This window comes from Tyto alba, unplaced genomic scaffold (genome assembly GCF_018691265.1).
Source record: "Tyto alba isolate M040663 unplaced genomic scaffold, T.alba_DEE_v4.0 Super-Scaffold_2, whole genome shotgun sequence".
NCBI lineage: Eukaryota > Metazoa > Chordata > Aves > Strigiformes > Tytonidae > Tyto > Tyto alba.
In genome coordinates this window covers 7275925-7298715 of record NW_024881282.1, presented here as the reverse complement: position 1 = coordinate 7298715, position 22791 = coordinate 7275925, and the positions used below count along the sequence as shown (strand labels likewise).

Sequence of the window (22791 nt, the reverse complement as noted above, 5' to 3'; positions counted from 1 at the left end):
ATTCTCGGTATTTTCCTTTTGTGACAGGGACATGTTTCAACATCCAATCATTACTCCTATGATAGGTTCCTCTCCAGTTTCTTTCATATCTAAATTATCCTGAAATTTAACCATTGCCCTAAGTGCAAGGGCAGTTTCAGTCCCAGATCACAGCTTTGCGATGAAGGTCAATCAAACTAAGACAAATCTACAGGAAGCCAAGCTCTTGACTTGCATTATCATGTTTACTATACTAAATGTCTGCATTTGTCAATGGCTATGCTATTTTTAAATAGATATGTACATGCTAAAATAATTAAAGCAAAGAGGGATTTGCTTTAGCTCTCTTAAATGGCTATATTTTATGTCCTACTTATATACCTCATCTGTCCTATAGCACTTTCCAGTAACATGGAGGGTCACAATATATAAGTAGATTCCTGAAAGTCTAGATACTAATATAACGCTATTGAGTTATACTGCCACATAATTTAGCCAAACTTTTAATAGAAAATTAATATGTGATTGCAGAATAATAATCAGCCTTCCTTTCTGACTTAGTTTCTGACTTGGTTTAAAAGACATTAGCACTCTTTTAAAATGCACTGTTACAACAGGGCTTATTTCAAAGTGATCTGAATGAGGTAAAGAGTCTAAAAAATCCCTCTTACTAAAACCACAAAATTATATCCTAAGTCTCTAAATACAGGCTGTGGCACTGATGACCAGTAAATTCTGTAATCCTTACAGTAATGTTTACTACAGCAATTTTTAAGACAGGCTGTTTTATAACATCCACATTATCTTGCAGTATATGGTAAATACCATAAAAAAAAAAAAAAAAAAAAAGAGAGAGAGAGAGAGAAGGTGAGGCACATCATTTTGATTGAAAATATGACATTTTAAAATTCAGGCAAATTATGCAAGCATGAGAAAAAAACATAAGACATGGTTTCAAAGTCCTCAGGAAATACGTCATTCACTGCAGATTGGGTTTATCTGAATTTTAGACAAACCTATTGAGATTAGTTTCTACCTAATACTGCATAAGATGATTGCAGCTATTTGTGGCATTTTAATTCCTGCTAGAAACAAAATGATGTTTTATAGAGATGTATCTACCAAAAAAAAAAACCCACAACATCCCTGACATAAACCTCTTTTATCCTTTCTCATTCCACAGAACGGCCTTTTAAGCTGTAAAATCACGCAATTTTCTTAATGAAACGAAGGCTAGACAAATATAGAGCAGAGGTTTATAGAAATAAATTGTACTAAACTATGTATTGCATTATAAAATATGATTACGTTGCATAAGGAACAGAACTGCAAAAAGAAATGTTTGGTCATTTTGACATATCCAGGTGACTACTATTACTCTTTTTCATGGTTTTCCTTGTTTATCTCTGCACAATGACTCCAAGATGTCCCATTATGAGACAATCCCAACAAAGGAAGCATTTGAATTTCCACAGGATTCATTTCCTCCTACTCGCAGGGTTTTAAAAAAATAAATGTTCACATCAGAACAACATATGCTACAATTTGAGAGGACTCTGTGATTTTAATATCATCTACCTATGGATGACCCTATAAAAAGCAAAAATCCTTATGAGCTTGTAATAACAACTGTATCCTAGCTCCCAATGTGCATACAAATATTGGTACAATCCTTCTGGTGAAAATAATTTGGAATTAACTTAAGAGTAATGTAAATTTCTAAATATGCATTCTTCCCCTTGCACTCTCCTTCTGAAGAGCTTCTCCTTCTCCCTCCTCTTAGGGCTGGATTTTCAAAGCATTGTGTTTGGGCCACTAGAGGGTAAATGGGACTCCGGAGACTGCAGCTCCACATGTTGCATTGAAAATGTGCCTCTTAGCAACTAAGTCAGCTGTAACCAAACACAGCAACTCTAGTAAGAAGTCCAGTAACAAGAACAGCCCAAAGGGACAAGATGCTTTTGAACCCAAATTAAAATGTGAAAGGACAGTCCTTCAATAATCCTTCTGTAAATCACTTACAGAACTTTTACTTCCATATCTGTAGTCACTTCTTGCATGTGTAGAATATACATATGAAAAGTACTGAATCTTCATTTTTCTCATGTTACCCCCTCATTCAGTAGCCAACAGTTAATATTTACAATACATATTGAAGATAAAAACAATAACACATACATTGAGAGTCCTAGTTTAAAGATGACTTGTTGAATCAAATCACACAACTATAATGTTGAGAACAAAAGGAACTAGACAACACTAGATTTGAAAAGTGCTTCTAATTATAATTGTTTTTCTTTATCTGTTCTTGTTAAACTCAATAAGACATCCTACAGATTTTTAAAGTATTTTGGAAGGTAAAGAGAATTGAACACACACTTAAAGGACAGGGATAGTTAAAACAGCTGAATTTATTTATAAAGGAATCAAATTCTACTGAAGCTGTAGGACCTACAAAAACTGAATTTGGCACATAAAATTATATTAACTTTATGACTGGTAGGAGTGTGCATTTCTGCATCCAGGTTAATGATTCTGTACAAAAATCACATTTTTCATTACTAGTTACAGACTAAATATTCAAAAGGTCAATCAGTTATGGATAATGCCAATGTCTGACAGCTCCAAATGAGATCAAATTTTGGAAAGTGATGAACACTCAGACTCTGAAAATTAAGTCTAATTAAGATTAGGCACTCAAAAATGGACACTTTCAAGACCATCAGACATTCTGTAAATACAAAAGACAAAGGAACTTTAGCAGTAAAGAACTTAAAAAGAGATCAGAAGCATTGCCTTCGGTATTTCTTTCTGTGGTGGTCTGATTCAGAGGTGAATGGAAGAAACTACAATGGAAAGCTAAACCAGATGTGATGGAAGTAGTTTTTTTTTAAATACTAATTATGCAAGAACTTCATTATTGATTGTGTAATAATATGATCTACCGCACTTAAAATACTGATGAGAAGTCATTCTTCCGTGTTATTCCAGAATCTAGACCAACCAAATAGCAAAACAAACATAATAATGAGAGACTTTGAACGCATCTTGCAACTCCTAAATCTCTTTTATAAAAGAAGCATTTAAGAACAAGGAAAAGACATCCAAAGGCCAACAAATTAAAATGCTATCTAACTTCCATAACACCACACTCCTCAATCTGTTATTGTGGCAATTAAAAGACTTCATTTCTTCTTTGGATTCAACCTTAATGTAGCTATAATCACTTTTTCATTTCTGGCATATCTCATCCACCAACAAATTTTGCAGTGTAGCCACACACAAAGCACACATGTTGTTATAATACTCTGAAGGTTTCCTTCAAAGTGCTGCAGAAGTAAATATACAGCTGATGTCACTTCTGTGACTTGTGTATTTCTTCAGCACATACTTCTACATCCACAGTCATCTTCACAAAAATAACATAGAAATGTCTCACCTTTTTTGCATTCTTTCATTCAAATGTATTTATAACTATTTTTTAAATACCATTCAATTATGAATCTATTTCTTTTTTTAAAGAATACACAGCAATCAAAAATTTCGTAGGTTTTATAAAATAAAGCTAATCACTTTAAAGAAGCTGGGAGAAATTAAAAATAAAATAGCATTGACATTAATTACTTCTATTTGCAGGAAATGTTAGAGACTGGTAATATAGATTTTTCATAAATCCTACAGAAATTGCTGAAAGTTTTCCTGGACCTCCATCATCTTCACAGTAATAGTGTAGTATTGATGTACTTCTAATTTTATGATATATAATAAATTTTTTCCCTAACTGCTACCGATTTTAGCCCTGCAATAAGCACAGTTGGTATTCTGGCTTCATACAACCATAACTTAAAGGTACATGTGCTTCCCCAAACATAATTTGTGTTAAGAAATGTACCCTTGAGACTAGTTCTGCACAAAATGTACAGATGTTTGTGAAGGAATAAAACACGGAGGGGCCAATGCAATGTGAGCAAGAGGGCAGAGGGAGGTAGAGCAAGGGTGATGCACAGTTACCGTCCCCAATTCCCATGACTGGCAGCACAGGCTCAGCATGGCACAAGGGACAACAGGGTACGTTCAGGGTACAGCAACTGGGTACGTTCATGACCTTGAAAACATCATATATAACAGCTTATGGAGGTTATTTTATATAAAGCACCAAAACACCAAGTTCTTGATTTTGACAAATACCATCATTTACAAGGTGAAATGGGGACCTTCAAGTAAATGGAAGAAAGACTGAGCAATACACCAGCGTGTCTATTTGAACACTGCAACACCGTGTGAATGGGAACAGTCTGCCAAAGTTTCACTGTGTTCTTGAGCATTTTTCTTGACTCATTTCCAAGTTTCTTTGGCTGACACTTTTCACAAAAGCATAATGTAAAGGACACAGAGATTTTGGATGCTACTTGGTGCCAGTGAAATCAATGAAACTTTGGCCATTTACCTGTGTGGAGATGGCTTCATCTTCAACTTTGCATAAATAGTTATATACCACTGGTTCAGTAACTTCCATTAAACAAAGGAAAGCAGAAAGGTTTACTAAAAATCATTGGATGCCTTATCTTGCATGAGTTTTTTGTTACTCTTTCTTACACTATAAATAAGAAAATACCTTTGAAATATCAGGACAATGGGTATCCCGACAAAGAACCTGGAAGGACCATCTCAACGTGCTGTTCCATAGTAAATACAAATTAGTGACCAATAAGAAAGTTACTAGGTCTGACCTAGCTCTGGCCTTCAAGAGAATACATCTGGTATTAAATATTAGTACCTACCTAGTAGCGCCTGAAACAAGCTGCTCTTAAAGATGCCCATCACCTTTCTGATGGCTTTTTTCAGTTGTTGCTCTTCTGGCTTCCTTAGTTTTTTACAATATTCTTCCAACAGCACTAAAGCTCGGTCAGTATCTAAAAATGAACAAGTTAAAAAAAAGTCTTTTATTGGCTCTGGAAAGTATTTAAATATTCAAATATTAACTTCACATTTCTAAAGGCATTGTTCACACATGTAAGGAGCATTTACAACAAATGTTGTCACATTCTGTCGTTAGCTGTATGCCATGAGCAACACAGGCAAAACACCAAACCAGGAAGATTACTGTGTGTCTGAGATCTCCCTGCAAAGAGAAAAAGATCTTTTGAATGGAATCTACAACAAGTGTCCAACTTTCATTTATCCACAACCAGCTGGAAACTACAGGGTTTGGACCAAATTACAATCTGCAGAAGCTATAAAATTGTAGACAGTAACCACTATGGATACCCATGCAGGAAAACTGGCCATAAAACATATTCTGAGAAGACATGAAAGTGTTTGCTTCGCATCTGCAGCACTCAGTTCTCTGTTCTCTGAATAGCAAGTGTGTATCTGAAAGGCAGGTGTCCAAGAGCATGATTGTTTTTCTTCTGTTCCCTCAATACATAAAATTGCTATCTACCTCTTTGGTAAAAATGAGACATTGACAGCAGACTTTCATTCATGTGTTGGCTCAAATGTAGCAATCCAGCCTTTCTGTAAGAGTCCAGCAAAAAAGAGCTCTGTTTCTCCTGCTGGTGTTATCTTTGTGTAATCATTTGCCAAGAGCATGAGTGACATATAAAATTGTATGAAATCCAAGCATCACCATCTTCCATATAAGAAAATAGAGGAAAATGGAGAATCAGATTTCACCTTTCCTTCTCCCCGTCCTAACTAGCTCACAGAAATGTTCACACATATATGTATGTGACACTGAGATATCAGTACACACTTTTGTAATCATATTACCATCAGGTTTGCAATAATATTACCAAACAGTTAAAAATAAATAAATAAATAAATAAAAAACCCAATACTACTTATAGTGAAACGAGTGCCTCAATCTAAGTCTCTTACAGTAGAGTTTAATGCAAGCTTCATTACGAGGAGAGGTTCAGACTCTTTAGTTAGATTAAACTCAATAAAGTACTGTAAGAAGGCTTGGAAAAGCAAAACAGACTGCTTTTATCATTCTTTTTTCTAAATAACTGAAAGAAACCTTCTTCACTATATAAAAATTGATCAGCTTTGTTCATCCAAGGGTCTTGAACGTGACCCCTGTGGCATGGGCCTTGTGGTGTGACAATTAGATGAGTTCACAGTATGGGCAGAGACCCAACTTGTGTTCAGTAAATTCATAATATTCTCAAATTAAAAAGGGGAAATACTTAATCAATTATTAATGTTTAAGAAGATTTCTTTCTCCTCACAGAAATTCTGACTGGACAAAAGCATTTTATCAGAAAAATTAAAAGCATAATAAAGGAATGGTATTTAAAATTATATATATAAGCACACATATATCACATATATATGAAGATTAGGAAGCATTTTATAGCAGTGTAGACATTTATACAATGGAGCTCACAGTTCTCTGCTGCAATTCCACCTTGAGGGGGTCTCCAAGAGAAACCCCTTCTTTCTATGAGAGCTGTCCTTGTGGCAGGTGTTAGTTAGGCAATCACCTTATTTCCACTTAAAGCTGGTAGGGCATTTAGGACCCACTTAAAACTTAGAGAGAAATCAGCTCTTTTAAAGGCCAGGTCACAGCATCAGAGCTGGCCTCCCACCATGGATCACCCAAATCAAAAGCACAGCCTCAAAACAAAATTCTGGGTCCATGTGGGATTTGGTTAGGATATTTCCAATAAATAGCTGGGAATAAAGGACTAATTCTACATGACAGCTCAGCTTCCTTTGCCTTGAAAACCCCAATCACATCATACCTTTCACTGACCTCATGACTGCATCTGACACCTGTGCTTTCAATTATATATTGAGAGTTCTGGCTGCCCTCAATAAAATAATTAGCTAATAACTTCAAGCATGAGTTGGAATCAGGAATTCACCTTCCCCCCCAGTACAGACAGGAATACACAATGAATACATGATTATTTATATTAAAGTGAAGCAGCAGGAAATGGTGGAAAACCACTGCAAAGCATCCAGTACCGAGGACACTTTTCAGAAGTGGACTATCTGAGAAATCAGGAAAATGGGATTTGAACACCTGTTCCACACCAGAGAGATGCCCTACCACTCCCTCCTTCTTACTCACTTGGTGAAGCGTGCTGACATCCCCTCCTTCATCCCTTCCATAAAATGTATGGTTCTTGTTTAGAAAAACAGGTACAAAAAAATAGCATCCTTTGGGGGTATGAGCAGAGCTTTTATTTTCACTTAAAGATTAAAAAACCCTCCTTCTGGTTGACCCCAAAACAGTCATAAACTCTACAAATTGAACAAGCAGCAACAGAGCACAGTTCTACTGTTAAATCTAAATCCTGGTTAAATCCCAAATCAAGTAATTATCTTCCTGCTTAATTTTCCTCTCCAGCTTTAATAGGATACATTAATTTTTACTTCCTCCCTAAGCTCCTGTATGGAGTAGCAGCTTTTTCCACACAATCACACTCGGTAGCAGTGTATCTAGTTTTCCAAACAAGCTGTGATGAGTTGCATGTGCTGGGAGATTCAGTCACCCCCAGGCTGCCCTGCTTTTGCTGAAAGCCACCACTGATGTTCTGATATCAACAGGAAACATATCTTGACCAAGAGTATTTTAGCATGTTGGGGAGGGGGCTGCGTAACCTCTGCTCCTGGAGCACACCTGAAAAGCCAAGGGATTTATTCCAATCTCCGGTCATTTTGGCACTAGATTAGGCTTTCAAAAAAGCAACTTTCAGCCTTTCTGATGAACTTTACTGGTTATAAATTACTTGGGACTAGATCTTCATATGGATTTGTACAGTATGTAGCATGATGGGGCATAATTCTGTTCAGCACCGCCCCACAACATTCATATCTCTGCACAACAATCAAACAGAACTATGAAATAATACGATAATATGGAATGTCTGAAGAATACTAAGTACTCTCTCCAAGACAGTAACCATCTTCAAGTCCCAGTTATACCCAAAGCAGATGAGGACATCCAGTACTTTGCCTTTTGGGGATGTCTGACAGCTATAAAGCTTAAATAACATTTGGCTGCAAGAATTGACTGCCTGGACTGCCGCACAATAGTCAAATTAGAACCATATTCGCTGCCACCCAAATTAAACCAAAGTTTCTGAAGCTGAATTCCCACACATTCTTCTCATCAGGAAAAATGGCAGACTGGTGGTTTTCATGGACTGGATCACTCTATGTATGGAATTACAATATCCAATGGAGCACACGGTTAATTTTTAGCAGCCAAAATAATTATGGTACCTTACAGTCAGAGTATATCATAAATACAATCAAAAAATCTTTGTTCTATGGTACCGCTGTTCTTCAGTGCTGATACCAAAACCAAATTCAAGCAAGACCACAAATCCACTGAACACACAACTTAATATTCCAAGCTGTGGGCGTCTGTGTTGATCCTGAGTAGATCTTTTGTTAGCAGACAAAAAAAAAGGTCTTTCTATTAGCAGAAAAGTTAATATCAGCCATGCTCTATGAAGTCTACTGAACATAGCTATAGTTTTTCTTGCTGTTTCTTTGTACATTATGATGCTATTTTTAAACTGATTCTATTGGGTTTTAAAGATGAATTTTACAAGAACCATTCACAAGATACTGCCTACAAAAAATCACATATATTCTAGACAATATATGTATTACTGTTTTATTTCAATAAATCATACTCAAAACATCTTAATGCAATAATAAGAAAAATTTCTTTAAGGATAAAACAGCTTTTATGGTCCTACAGTATCTTGTCCAAGAGGTTATCAGTTAACCCAAACTAACTAACAATTCTGTAAATTTTATTGCTTCATCACCCCACAATTTTTAACCTAATTCATAAATGTTTGTAATTTATGTTACTGATCAGGGACTGGGCCATTGCTACAATACAACAGATCAGAGATATGTGAAACAAAACTGTAGATCAGTAACTGCTTATTGTATTTCTTTGGAAAACTTTTTCCTCTCTCAAACAATCTAAAGTTTTACCACACATGAAATTATATAATTTTCTTCTACAGAATGAGTCTCTGCTTAATTTAATGTATTGATCTATATAAGAATCAAAAGAAGTCAAATCCTTTCCTTGGAGCTACTATTCTAAATGGGATCATTAGAGAATAATCCCCACTTTATAGTCCCCACACTTTATAGACACATTTTCATGTAATGTAGATTTTTAAAGCTTCGTAAGTAGACAGTTATACTATAGAGCCAAAAAATCTGTTAGGGCAATGCTTATACATTCGGATGAAACAAATAATAAAATTATCTAGAAAATGCATTGTTAATACAACTCAAATTATATTTTATTTTAACAAAACTTAGCTTCAGTATAATGTACAGAGAAAAAATTTTCCAGGGATACTGTCAATAAGGAATTGAGATATACATACAAGCAAGTACAAAATAATGTGTGTTATGTATCAGGAGAAATTAAATTCTCATCAATAAAAAAGTGTTTTCTAAAGCATTGTTTTTAACATATGAAAGACTAAATATTACATGTATGAAAGACTATCTTAGTTACACGTACTTAAAAGCAAGAAAGGAATTTCTGCAATTAATTTACCATCTACTTTGATAAAATGATGGCAAAATCAAATCTATCTTAGCTACTTCTCAGGATCCATACCTGAGATCTCAGTGCCACTTGCAATAGTAACCAGTACCTTAAGGCAGGAGGATTCCCTTCCTCTTCTGGTTTATTTCTGGGTCTTTGCCATGCTTTCATTTTTTGCAAGCATGTTTTAGAATCACTGAAACTCTATACAAGCATGGAGACAGAAAAAATTGAGCTTCAGTTCAGTAACAGGTGGGTACTCTGCTTTTGATTACATGAGTGCATTTAGGTGACTGGAAATCTTATGGGAGTTTTGTATACAAAAACTGAGTTACATGCTTATGTAGTGCAGATGCACAGTGGTGAGGACACCCATACAATTGCCAAGTAAGTAAAGAAAAGCATGTAAATGCCGTGGAATCAAAATGCCATTATTTTAAGTATACTTTACACTAGTCTAAACAAATACACAGCTGCAGCACTACAGAGCAACAGTCTCCATGGTATACTCTGAAACACCTTTACATTAGTTTGACACTGTAGACAATGCTCAACTATTTACTATAGTTTAACTATAGTTAGATGAACTATAGTTAGATCAACTATTTACTTATGTTTAGTTAAGCAAAATATAAACACTCCTGGGAGTTGCGCTTGCTTGAAGGCAGCAGGATTGGTCTGCACTTCCATGCCATTTGAGTTCATCTAACTATACTTACTGCAGCATTTAAAGTATGGTACTGGTAGAGTTGAAGCACTGAAGCTCTGCTGGTGTGGAAACAGCTGTGTTGATTAAAAGGTCTTCAATACATACTGTGCCTTCATATGGGACAGAGGATGACACAGTTCACACAACATGACATCTATTGGAACAGCTATAGGATACAGGAAACAGTTTTCCTAAATATCTCTCAGATGTTAGCTCTCAAACCATTTATCCTTTAGATGAACTAAATATACTAGGTCTGAAGATAATTTAGGAATATCTATGAATTTCAATAATTAAATTGTAAAATATTTGACTAACAGGACTTACTAAAACTATACGAGATAAAACCGATTCAAAATGAGTCTCCAAGAAGCTCCATTTTCGAAACTCTACAAACCAGGGTATGTTGAATGATGATGACACAAAACTAAGAAACAGATAATGGAAGCACCAGATAATTAAGGCAGATGCTGTTACATACCTATTTTCAAGCCTTTAGAACTCCTTCTGGCCACAGCAAAGCCATATAGGCTGAATTCTATATGGACCTGTCGACAATACTGGCCAGGACCAGTCCCTGGTTTTGCAGACAAGTTGCTATGCTTTGAACACCCACAAGTCTGCTGAGAGCTGCTGCTGCTTTTCATAGGGGTATGATCCTGTCACCCAACTCCTGCTATGAAGCAAGGTAGCTCAGAAGATGGAGAGAAAAAAAGCAAATGCAATTCCAAACTCAGCAAGAACTGGAAACTTCTGACTTGCACATGCAAGAAACCAGTCAGTGAGTCAACAGTGCCCTGCACCAGCACAAGGTACCTCAGGCAGACACTGCCTCTGGGGGAACACCAAGCTGACAACAGTCTGTTGGTAAGTTTAGGATCATACTTGCATTTCTTTCCTCCCATTGGCATCAAAGTTTGTGAGCATAAAGACTTCTGAGGTGCAACAGTATGGAGAAATGTTGACTTAAATTAAAAATATTGTTTCATCACTGAGAGATGTTCAACATTAGTTGAGATCTAACCCTAACTGAGTTGATAAGATGAAGGGTTTTTTTAATTTTCATTTCTTTTTTTTTTCTTTTCCCTAATTTTATCTGTTCCATTTCCTAAGAGTGATTTTGACTATTTTCTGACTTGTGAAGCCTGTGGCACAGGTGACTTTTTGAAGAAAAACATGCCAACACATTTCAAGACACCCTTTCCAGATTTTGGACAACCAAAATTGGAAGAATGTAGGGCACTGAAGATGGAAAAGGCATGAAGAATGTGGGAGGAAAAAAACAGCAGTCAAAATAGAAGTGAGATACTGAATCAGAGCACTGGGGAAGGGAGCAAGGAAGTTTTCTCAGTAAACTTTGATAACTTTAGAATAAAAGTATATCAAAAACTACCTTTACTTTTGGAAAGTTCACACCTTTGTTTATATGACCACTGACAAAAGAGCCAGATGTCTGAGCAAACACTGTTCCCTACTTCAACTGTTTTAAGATCTCTTGATTTGATCCTCTGCTCTGGAAAGCTCAAAAAACTAAAACGAATTCTTATAGATCAACGGGAAGAGATGTAGTAGTTTATAAGAGATTTTGAGGCAACCTGTCTTGGGACTCATCCAAGCCAAAGCCATCAGTAACTCATTTACCTTTCTTAATCTTCACACTCAACAGCAAACATAAAGGAATAAATCCTGTTAAGAGGCAATACTCTGTACACACAGAGGTGGTATAAACCAGTTAAATTCTAAAAAGAAACACAAGAAACAGTACACTAAGATGGTTGAAAAACCCACAAGCTGTAGGCTCCAATGCTTCAAAAGACTTGAAAACAATTAGACAAATGACAATCATGAAATATTTACATATAAACATCAATATGAGACATAAATTAATCTAGCAGATTGCACAGAGGGAGAGCGTCAGTGAATATGTGGCCCTGTACAACCCAGAAAGCTCTCAGCATCTTGGGCCCCTCATATCCACAATAGGACTTTAATGAAGTATCAAGAAAAAGGCAACATATGGGTTGTGCAACCTTGAGGAAACATAAGGCATTATGTACGTGACAAATACTATCACCCAGTGTGATGAGCACTCACAACGAACAAGCAAAAGGGTTAAAAATAACAGCTCCTGAGAGCATGTATGACACATAAACCCATCTTCTGTCCTGCTAGGTAAATCAAGTGGAGAGAAAAAGGGAGGTTTAATCGTTTAAGGGGTTATCAGGCAGGCTTATTTCTGGGGTTTCAGCTTTTAGGAACCTGAACAGCATACAGAGGAGATTGACACATGGTCTGTCAAGATTAATCGTGAGCCAGTAGAGAGACTCTTTCAAGGAATGATATTTAAAGTTAAGGTTGCATTCTGAGTTGCCCTTGCTCTCTGTTAACTGGAAGAAGAAGTGCAACTTCCCCAAATTAACCATAGCCTTGGTGAATTCTCTGCACAGACTGCCTTCCCACAAAACAGAAATTTAGAAAGAGTTTAGTAGTGAAGTGATGTTATTCCAGACCTTGATGCTGTTAGCAGACAAAAAGTGTGCCAGGTATTGTGTGAGAACTGCTACGCAAGCACCACAGCAAATTTCACAGAACAAAGCAGTATTATATGCTCAGGAATATTAAGTGGAAAACAGGCATCCAAATGCCAAGGGAAACTGGAGTAGAGCAAGGAGGACGGGCAGGTCTGTGCTGGACGGTGTTAAGATGCAGTGGTGTCACTGCCGGTCTCAACGCTCCAAACAGCCAGTGCTAAAGGCTGCAAACCGCAGAAGTTGCACGGCAGCCTCATTACATTTGTGCAGATGATGCAACCAAGGAAGGCCAAATGCTCTGCAAGTCAGATTGCTTTGAAGGGCAGGAGATATGCTATGATGTGTCAGCTGAATTCTCTGAGAATGGGAAATTACAGACACATAGAGGCTGGGGGAGCCCATTAGGTTTTCAGTTTACCTCCCTGCTGTGCAGAAGGACCCAGACTTGCACCCATCTCACAGAAGCCTGTCTAACTGCACTGGTAACCTCCTGCAAAGTCCACAAGATCCCCTCATCATCTGATTTCAGTACTCAAAGGTTCTAGTGCTTTTTTCTACTATACAATTTCCACCTTTTTGGTTATAAATCAGGACAAATGCTTCTTGTCCTCCAGATGTCTATGTGGAAAGCAAATCATCATTATTCCCTCTATAGCCTCTTCTATATTGTGTGACTTGTCATGTCCTTCCCCTGTTCAGTCTCCTTTTTTCCAGGCTAAACAGTTCCAGCCCCTGCAACTTTTGTACACGGATTACATTACCAAAGCCTCTTCCTCTCTCTTCTGGAATTAAATTTATCTTAAAGCACAATCTCTAAATTATGCCTGAAGACCCAGTAATGCCACAGAACACTGGCTGATGGATGAAGCTGGACAGAAGTAGTGTCACCTTTATGAAACACCACACAGACACACAAATGACCAGAGAAGCAATGATAATATGAGTGCTTGGGTTCTTTTTTTTTTTGCTTGTTTGTTAAGAAACAAACTTTTTGTCTAATTTATTATAAGGAAAACCGGCTCCTTAAGAAAAGTTTCAATTATCAGTGATGATCAGCTGCAATTTAAGTTTGCTAAGTATCTTCACACTTGATTTTACAGCATGTAACCATACATCCATTCGCTAAACTACTTTCATATTTTTTAGTTTTAAATATATTCCTTTAAATGTGACTAACTGTACTTACCAAAGGAATAGGATAACTATATAAAGATCAGCTAGTGACTGGCTCAGCATAAAATCACAATTTTTTCTACAGCATTTCTGCTTATCAGAAAGCATTTTGAAAATCAAGCTGCATTCCCGCTTTAGTGTCCCCAGATGGGAATATCTGACCCCTTCAATCCCACAGATATCCCTCCTCTACTCACCCCTTCCTGTAAACTACAATTAAATTTTAAGAATATACTTAGTGTATAATCTGTTCATCTTACATGTTTTGCTTTAAGAAAGAGTCCACTTATCTCTTTATTATCAGTGGCTCGCTCTGGGACTTGGATTTTTCCTACCACATCACTTCTTTCCAGGGACCACAGAAGGGCTTTACCAGCTGCTGCTATCAGCTGCTCATCCCACCACAGCCATTCCTTTTTTTCAGTGAGCTCTTATTTTCCCAGCCATGTTGAAGGTAATGTGGGACCTGTTCATTGGTGATCCTGTCTCAAATTTTATGACCTGGCTACACAGACTGTTAGTGTCTCAGACACTACAGCGAGCAGATTCTGGGGCCCCGAGACTCCTAAAACTACAGAAACCCTGCAAATACAAGCAGCTTTACACGAATTTCTTGTTTCTGCCTTTCAAGTATCACAATGTTAAAATCTAGGTGTACAAATGCTAACGTTAAATCAACAATGCAAATACGAAGACAGAATGAAAAGTGAAGCCACGAACCTCCAAAATGATGTAGCACCAAATTAAAACCTCTTATTTATGCAGCAGAATAAATGTAAATTGACATCTTAACTGTGTAAAATTATTAAAGAGCCCTGCTTTGAAGAGCTTACAATCTAATTGTATGTAATACACAAAACTAGTGGAACTTGATATATAGTCGCAAGAATAAAAACCAGGCCTTATATACTTAATACAGCCGCTATGGTGTTGGGGTTTTTTGTTTTTTTTTTGTTTTTTTTTGCTTTAAGAGGACATTCAACATCAAAATTAACATAAATGTGAATATTAGAATGAGACAGAAAGCTAACAAAAATATGTCTATTGAGAAAGAAATAACTTCCAAACTCATACAAAAGAAGTATTATATCACATGAAATAAATGTGGTATTAAGAAAATTCAAATCTTATTCAGTAACACTAATATCCTCCTAGTGATGCAAAAAAAAAAAAAAAATGGAAGAGATTAAATCACCTTTATTTATTACCAAAATACGCGTTATGGTCTTACATTTTCTCACATCCACGTTGGAATTTTTCATTTAAGAACCTTTTTATTATACTAGAGTCTCTGAGTTAATAAACAAAACATGTGCCTCCAGGCAAAAACAGAAAATTAATTCTACAGTTTGGACATTGAACAACTGAATCTGTAGATCTACAAAGTTTGGTTTGGGGTTTGTTTGTGGTACTTTGTTGTTTTGTTCTGTTTTTTGTTAAAAGCACAGCTCAGCTGGCATCCATCTGCAGGGCAGTATTGCTGTAGTGCACAACATCTAGGACTTAATTGGAAGGTGACTGGAATTATTCCACTACAGCTTAACGCAATATATGCCATACCACCAGGGAAGAGAAGAGCACTGTATAACATAAAATATTGGTTTCTGTTTGTAAAACCATAAATTGTCTAGATTCCCTCTTTCCAGGAAACTATATAATTCAATTCCCTGATAAAAAATGTTCTGAAAGAAGCATCATCTTCTTCATCCCAAAAGTGAAGACAGATTTAAGGACATTTGCACAAACTTGTCCTGGAGAGAAAGTTTACTGCCACCAAAAGCTCTTCTGGATCACAGTCTTTAAAAAGCAAATGGTTTCTTCACATATTTTTTATGTTTTTCTACTGCAATCACCCATCAGGTCAAGGCAGCTTTGCTGGCTATTTCTGGGATGAATATGGCAAGAGAAAACAAGATCTTTATCTCGATAAAGATGTTGTTTGGCACTGGTTTAATCTACAGTAAATACAAGAAGTATCATAGTGAAACAGACCTTAAAAACTTGTAATAAGCAAGAACCTGGTATCTAAGGCAGATTTTTCTCATTTTGCTGAAGCAGGGACTGCAAAATCGTCTTTTATCACATTTGGCCACTAATTACAAATTCAGCTTTTTCTCTATGGTCACCCTCTGACATCTAACTTGGCCATCTGGAACAAATTCAGAAGGAAAGAAGAGAGGATAAGAAGGAAAAAAATATGCTTATAATGCAAGACACCATTACTTCTACTGAGTGCAATATGCACTTAACAGGAATGGAGGAGAGGATGCACAGCTGCCTCTTGTGTCTGTATCAACATTATGGTTGCCTCCAGTTCTAGTGACTAACAGTAAAATAATTTATAACACTTTTTTCCCAACAAAAATAATGAATAGTGTTAATTTATAGCACCCAGAACACACAACGTCAGCTCTCATAAATATCTCAGATAAGGAGATGGTATTTATACTAAAATTTATGAGAGACTGAGACATCATCTAACTGAGGCAAGTGAGTTAGTGTGGTTACTGTACGTTCCCTCTACAGTCTATGGGGAGAGAGAAGATGACAATTTGTCGAGAAGACAATTCAGATCTTCAGTGGGTTAAAGTGCCCTGTGAAGGTGGATCCCCCTCTGCTGACCAAAGCAGCCCTCCAGGACAACAATCTGGGGACCCTAAGTAGGTGAGGCAACCAAAATGGGATGGATCTACATTAAACATCTGACAAATAGCAGAACACTGGTAGAGCTGGAAAAATAATATAAATTTCACTATTTCCAGTCCAGCACCCACTTAGCTTTGCAGCCTGCATTTATATAACAAAGACTTGTTCTGTATAATGCCTGCTCCTGTAGTCCTGCAAAATATCTGTTTCTCACAGAGGAAATAATGTCTGGCTAGAAAAAGATTACTACCATAAAAGCAGCTACATCTTTAAATCAAAGCTTTATGGTGAAAGTTGGCAAAGTTTAGATAGCAATTTTCTGATACTTCTTTGTTTAACTCTTGAAAAACTAAAATTGCTCTTTCCACAGTCTGTAAACATAACCAACAATTTTGCACTGCTTCCATTCAACTTACTGTAAAAACTGAGAGGTAGTTGAACAGAACTTGGAGTGGAAAATGTGGCCTTTTAGCCATGTACTTATTTGAGAATACTTACTCAGCAACTGAAAGGACAAAAAGCCTGTAATACCAGTGACCTATTAGAAGTAAAAGGGAAACAAAAATATCCAATATGTTCTGGATTTTCTGATATAAGCTGTAAGGAGCCTACAACTACATTCATTCAGATTTTTGAACACAAAATGCTATGATCCTAAATTTAAATCTTGTTATCTAAAAAGAAATTGCCAGTTCTAAAGAGATTTAGGGCATCAAGAACTCCAATGCATTAATGGGAGCTAGTTTTGTCTGGTCTTTTATAAACTTTGTTTTAAAAGTTCCTTCTGAGTTGGTTTTAGACCCCTTCCTTTCAACAGACCACCCACATAAAGTTAGCATCACCACTACAAAATCTAGCATTTCATAAAGCATATCTGTCACATTCTTCTAAATGGCACAGAAGTAGTTCACATGAGATCAGATTGACTTTTTAATTCTTGACATTGGTGTGCTTAATAAAACATGTCCTTGGAATCATTTCTTTATATAAGAAGTATGATGAAAAAAGTTATTCCATGACAAACAGAATCAGCATGCCTTTATAAACGGGCTACAAGCTATAGTGAGTCCAGATGATATTAACAGAAGCCCATGGGTTTCATCTGGCTAAAGATACAATTCCTCTCACTCTCAGAGCTGGAAAGCATGATGAGGGCAACATAAATCCCAACATTCAAGTATCTCTTACTGCCTAGACATAGCTAGATGTGTAGAGATGATGGCAGGGTTAGTCTAGAAGCACATGTGCAGCCAGGCATCTAGGTGTGGGGGTTCCTGCCATCTCTGTGTGAATCATAAGCAGGGCTCCAAAACTGGAATTCAGTCTCCACCAGAAAGGAGCATGGATTTAATTAGCTCTTTCTGTCACTGTGAAAGACATGAATGAATTACAGTAACAGTTTATGCTCTTAAGTATTCCATAGATGAACCCAAAATATATGCAATTACAGATCTAAATATAGTCCCTCACAGTTAACAGAAATCAACTCGGTTAAGTAACTCAGGGAAGGAGGGAGAGAAGATGTCTAAGAACACACAAAAACCTGATTTCACTTAGTAACCTGACTTCACTTCTGTATGGTAGTACTGTTTTACTTTGAAGTGAAGCTTTCCTCAAGTTCCATAAATTTGTTATCAATAGTTGTATTCAAATATATCCTAGTTTGTTTAAGTAAAAATTAAGCGAAAATAATGAATTTGTGTACTGCTCAAATCTGTTCACTGCTCAAATTTCTTCATCCCATATTGTCTCTAAATGGCAATGTCCAACAAATAATTTTGTAACTAAAATCAAATGTCTGTTTTGAATTAAAATTCTAAGTGTGCTTAAGTGAAAGATGAGCAACCAAAAGCCAGAGAGAATAGCCATTTGTTTAATCACACAGCAATAGTGCAATAATCCGGACAATGTCTCACCCCTCACCTAAAGGGGGCACATTCAACGCCCACAGGGTACTAGGTTCTCCCTTTCCAGCCTTGCTTTTTTTTTTTTTTTTTCCTGAGACTGACAGCAGGCATGCCAGCTCTCTGAATATTCCTGAGAGTGTGGAGCCATATAACCCTCTGGAATTAAGTGAGAAAACAAAATCCTTTTGCTCTAGCACATCAGGCAAGGGCAATCACATAACTGTCACAAACATGATCAGAACCTGGAGCCTTTTTTCCCCATGCATAAGAAATCATCAGTGACTCCTCTAAATTGTATAATTTTTACTATTAAGCAAACTATTTTTTTTCCTGACTGAACAAGCCTAGACTTTTAAAAGCAAGATGGCAGACATCATATCAAGCAGTAAAGAAAAGTGTAAATTAGGTCCAAGGCCATGTGAAATTTGAAGACCAGTACTAGATGTGAGAGCTTTCAAAGGCAAATTCTCAAAATGCATTCACTGTTCTTTAGAAAGACCCAGAACCGGTCAATGCCAAAGCAAGCAGTGTCTGGTAACAACTTCCATTGATAAATATCAGGATATTTTAAAACTTGTTTTTACAGGCTTCTCTGTCTCAATACTGAATATAAGAGAATATTTTAATCAAATCCAAAATAGCAACACATAAAGAAGTGCTGAAAGGGAGAGGGATAATCCTGTCCTTAATGCTGCTATTGAAATACATACTTTTTCACAGCCTAGAAGAGAGTATCCCACCGAGATTTCTACAGATGGCATAGGTGGGAAAGACAGTGGACATGAACTCTCAAATACATGAGATGAGAAAGAGAAAATAAATCATCAACAGAAGTATGAAACTAGTTAGACACAAAGTGCTGTCAAAAGCATAAAGCAAATAAATGGAAAAAAGAATAAAAACAGGGAAAATCCCCTCAATCTCCCTAATATTCATAGAAGTAATAGGGATTACTTGTAACAGTAGCAGATTTTTTAAAAAATGGTAACGTGTTTCAAGTTGCCAGTATGCTTTTAATTACATTTAGAAAGTTCAAGTCTATTGCGTGAACTAGACAAATTAAGTAATTCAAAATAATAATAATAAAGCTGCTGGTTTATTGGTGCACTAACATTTTTAATCCTGCAATTTACATGCTTAAACACATTTTTAACAATATTAATACTCAAATACATTCACACTGGCAATTTCAGCACACTGAAGTAACAGTTTAAAGTATTTCAAGGAGGATATGTGGGTCTCATGAGTTGGTATTTTTAAATTGTCAGAATACATATCCTTAAAAAACAGAATATGAAATTAAAGCCTTGATGTACATAAATACTGACCCAGTCTGTCTTGAAGCAAACAGGAAATCCACAGATTTTTAAGGCCAGAAGGGACCACTATGATTGCCAATCTAACTTCCAGCACAAAGAAGACCATAAGATTTCACCCAAAAAATCCTGCAGCAAGTATTTTGAAACTGAATTACATCTAAGCATCCAGCACAGAAACATCCTTAGTGTAAATCACCTAATCCTGGATTAAGCCTTAAAATATGAAAAAACAGTCATAATTTTTGTTCTGAAAACTGGTAGAGTACGCAAGCCTCACCAGTACATCAGGGTGACACGTTGACAGCACAGCAGGATGAATTATTAAGGGGTGGTACTCGTCCATACACGTTCCCATCTTTACTACACCTAATTGTAAGTACACAAATGACAATACAATTCATTCAAATATTTCAGTTTTGAAGATTTGTTTCTACACTAATATCTGTTAAAATACAAACACAAAATCCCATTTATTGTTTTCTGTACGGAAATAATTCTAGCAATCTGAGCGTTTTTATAATTATTTACATAGGAAATGTTAACTTACAACTAATACTGAAGGGTTATTCCTACAAGGAAAAGAATTCATAGTCACATTGACTATATCCCCATTTCTGCTGTGTAACATTCTCTTTTTGCTCTTTCCCCCTTGTTTTGGTATCATCAGATCCAGGGATTTATCAGATCCAAGGACATCTGGATAGATGAGCTCAACAGAAAAGTTTCACATGCCATTTATTTATTATCATATTCTAAAATTTTATATCAGTGTCATATTTGAAAGGAACCAGAAATAACCTAAGGTCTGCAAGTGTTTTCAGAGTAAGAATCTGCCCATATATATTCCTTACTTCTTGTTTGAACACTGTAAACCACATTTTCCAAAGCTGCTTCTATACTTGGTGTAATCACAAACTTTAGAAGGGGCAAAACATAAGGCTGGTCATCTTAAATGCTGCCATACTACATTCATAAAGATAGTACTTTTATATTGTATTAAAGCATGAAAATCAGTTAGCTAAAATCATATTAAGAAAAAAAAAAAAAAAAACCACATTCAAATCACCTTCAAAACTCAAATCTTGTAACTTTTATTTAAAAATAGCTTTGAAACTTTGTTACTTATTTATGCTGCTACTGATGGCTGATGTTTATCCATCAAACATGTAAAGAATAGATAATAGACTAAACCTATGATTGTAAAATTCATTAACGCTTGTAAGAGAAGCTTCTCACAAAACTAAATACCAAGCTTTTCTCTTAGTCTCTGTTCAAGATCTCTCATGGCTGATCTTTAAAAACTATTTGATGACAAATTTGACATGATGAGTCTTAAAACATGACATAAAAATACTTTTAAAAATTATTACTGTAAGTGCACAGATGTTTCTTTTCAGCGCAAAAGAAAAACAATTTCAATCCCCCATTAAAACAATTTTAATTTGAAATTTTAAGTACCAGAAATCAACAATCTAACAAAATAAAGACACAATACGAGATAGGAAGCTTCATAGCCCACCTTTCTTCTTGACTGGCATTCTTCCTACTTCTCAATCTGGTTGCAAGCACTTATTTACAGGTGTATAATGACGTACTACTGGAACACTTTGCGAGCTCAGGAACTGGCTATCTATTGCAAAACACTTTTACAGTTCAGTCAGGAAATGTAGCTTCAATCTTCATTTCTATCAGTACTTGCAGTTTTCTTGTACTGGACTTCCGATGCTTCACACAAATAAGACAAAAAAAAGGGGGGAAAAGAAGGTTTTTGATTTTTTTTTTAAGAGATGCTTTCAATTTCTTTAAAATATATTTGAATCTATAAAAATAAAAGACAAAACGTTCCTTGGCAATATAAAACCTTATTATAAGTCCTCTTCTGGCAGCACAGTTTGAAAATTAAAAGATTTTATGTAATACAATTAAGGCACAGTCCATCTCTAGTCAGCTGTCTTAATAATCCACCTGTACATGCTCAAAAAACATATTATTTGCAGGACAAAAATGCCCAAATAATCCAAGTATGGAGGAAGACAAAAATAATCCAGAGTGACTCTTTAACTTCTTTCACTTCTTGAATGAATTTTGCTAGCTATGTATTAGGTGACTACACATCAGACTGAAAAGATCCCTTTTTTCTCACCAGACAGCCTTCAAGTATCACCCTTTTACCCAAGAGAAGTCACTGGCCAGTCACTTTCATTTTTATTATCTGCAAGCCACCCAGCCTTACTGTCTTTAATGTCCCTCTGATCCTCCCATGTATTAAAAGAGAGGATTGAAAACGAGGAAAGCAATCCCTTGACCTGGAATTATTAAAGTGACAGTGCTGCTCACTGGGCACTATGGCAAAGCAGATTGCTTTGTACTGGAGTCATTTACTTCATGCCATTTCTTCCCTTGCACAGCAGCCACCTCGTGAAAGAGGAATAAGGAGAGTTATGAGAAAAGCTTCACAAAAGCTTCATTTTCAGAGATAATGAAGTATTAATGAAATAAAAATCAAGCCACGAGATCAGTCCACAGTTTCCCACTCAGAAGCGCAGCTGGTTGGCTTCACTATGAGCCTCTCTCTCTCCCTTTTTCTGGAAAAACAAAAAGAGAGAAACAGAAACGGGATATATTTTCCTCATCTAGCTCGTTAAGAAAAATTATGATAAAGGTGGACAAGGTCCAAACGCTTCCCTTCCCGGCATGAGGAGCTCGGATGCACATGACAGGGCTTTGCTTTGCATCGTCTTCTTTAGGAGATGGAAACTGTATTTGTGAAGGGGGTGGCTCTGTTTTGCTCTTTAATGTTCACAGTTGGGATCTGCCTGTCCCCGCTTCCCTCCAAGCAGGGACTGTCACCTCCCCCCTCGCTTCTCCCGGTCCAAAAGGGGACGGGCTGATGCTTTCTGAAACGGGACAAGGCGGAGAGGGCTGGCTTGGTCGGTGGAGGACTGGGATGGGGTGCAGGTGAACTGGAGGGACGGCTTTCCCC

The 22791-nt window shown here is 36.5% G+C and overlaps 1 protein-coding gene across 8 annotated transcripts in view; it reads right to left on the bottom strand.

Moving 5' to 3' along the window:
* DLG2 (discs large MAGUK scaffold protein 2) overlaps nt 1–22791 on the bottom strand; it is a 1033591-nt gene that overhangs the window by 1010375 nt on the left and 425 nt on the right. For 7 of the 8 annotated variants that reach the window (XM_042793331.1, XM_042793310.1, XM_042793308.1 and 4 more), the window contains exons 2-3: nt 21328–22393; nt 4761–4892 (exon numbers count right to left, since the gene is read on the bottom strand). In XM_042793331.1, coding sequence (XP_042649265.1) covers nt 4761–4892; nt 21328–21346 — 151 coding nt within the window. In that variant the 5' untranslated portion in view covers nt 21347–22393. The remainder of the gene's footprint in view (nt 1–4760; nt 4893–21327; nt 22394–22791) is intronic. The other variant, XM_042793309.1, reaches the window with a different exon arrangement.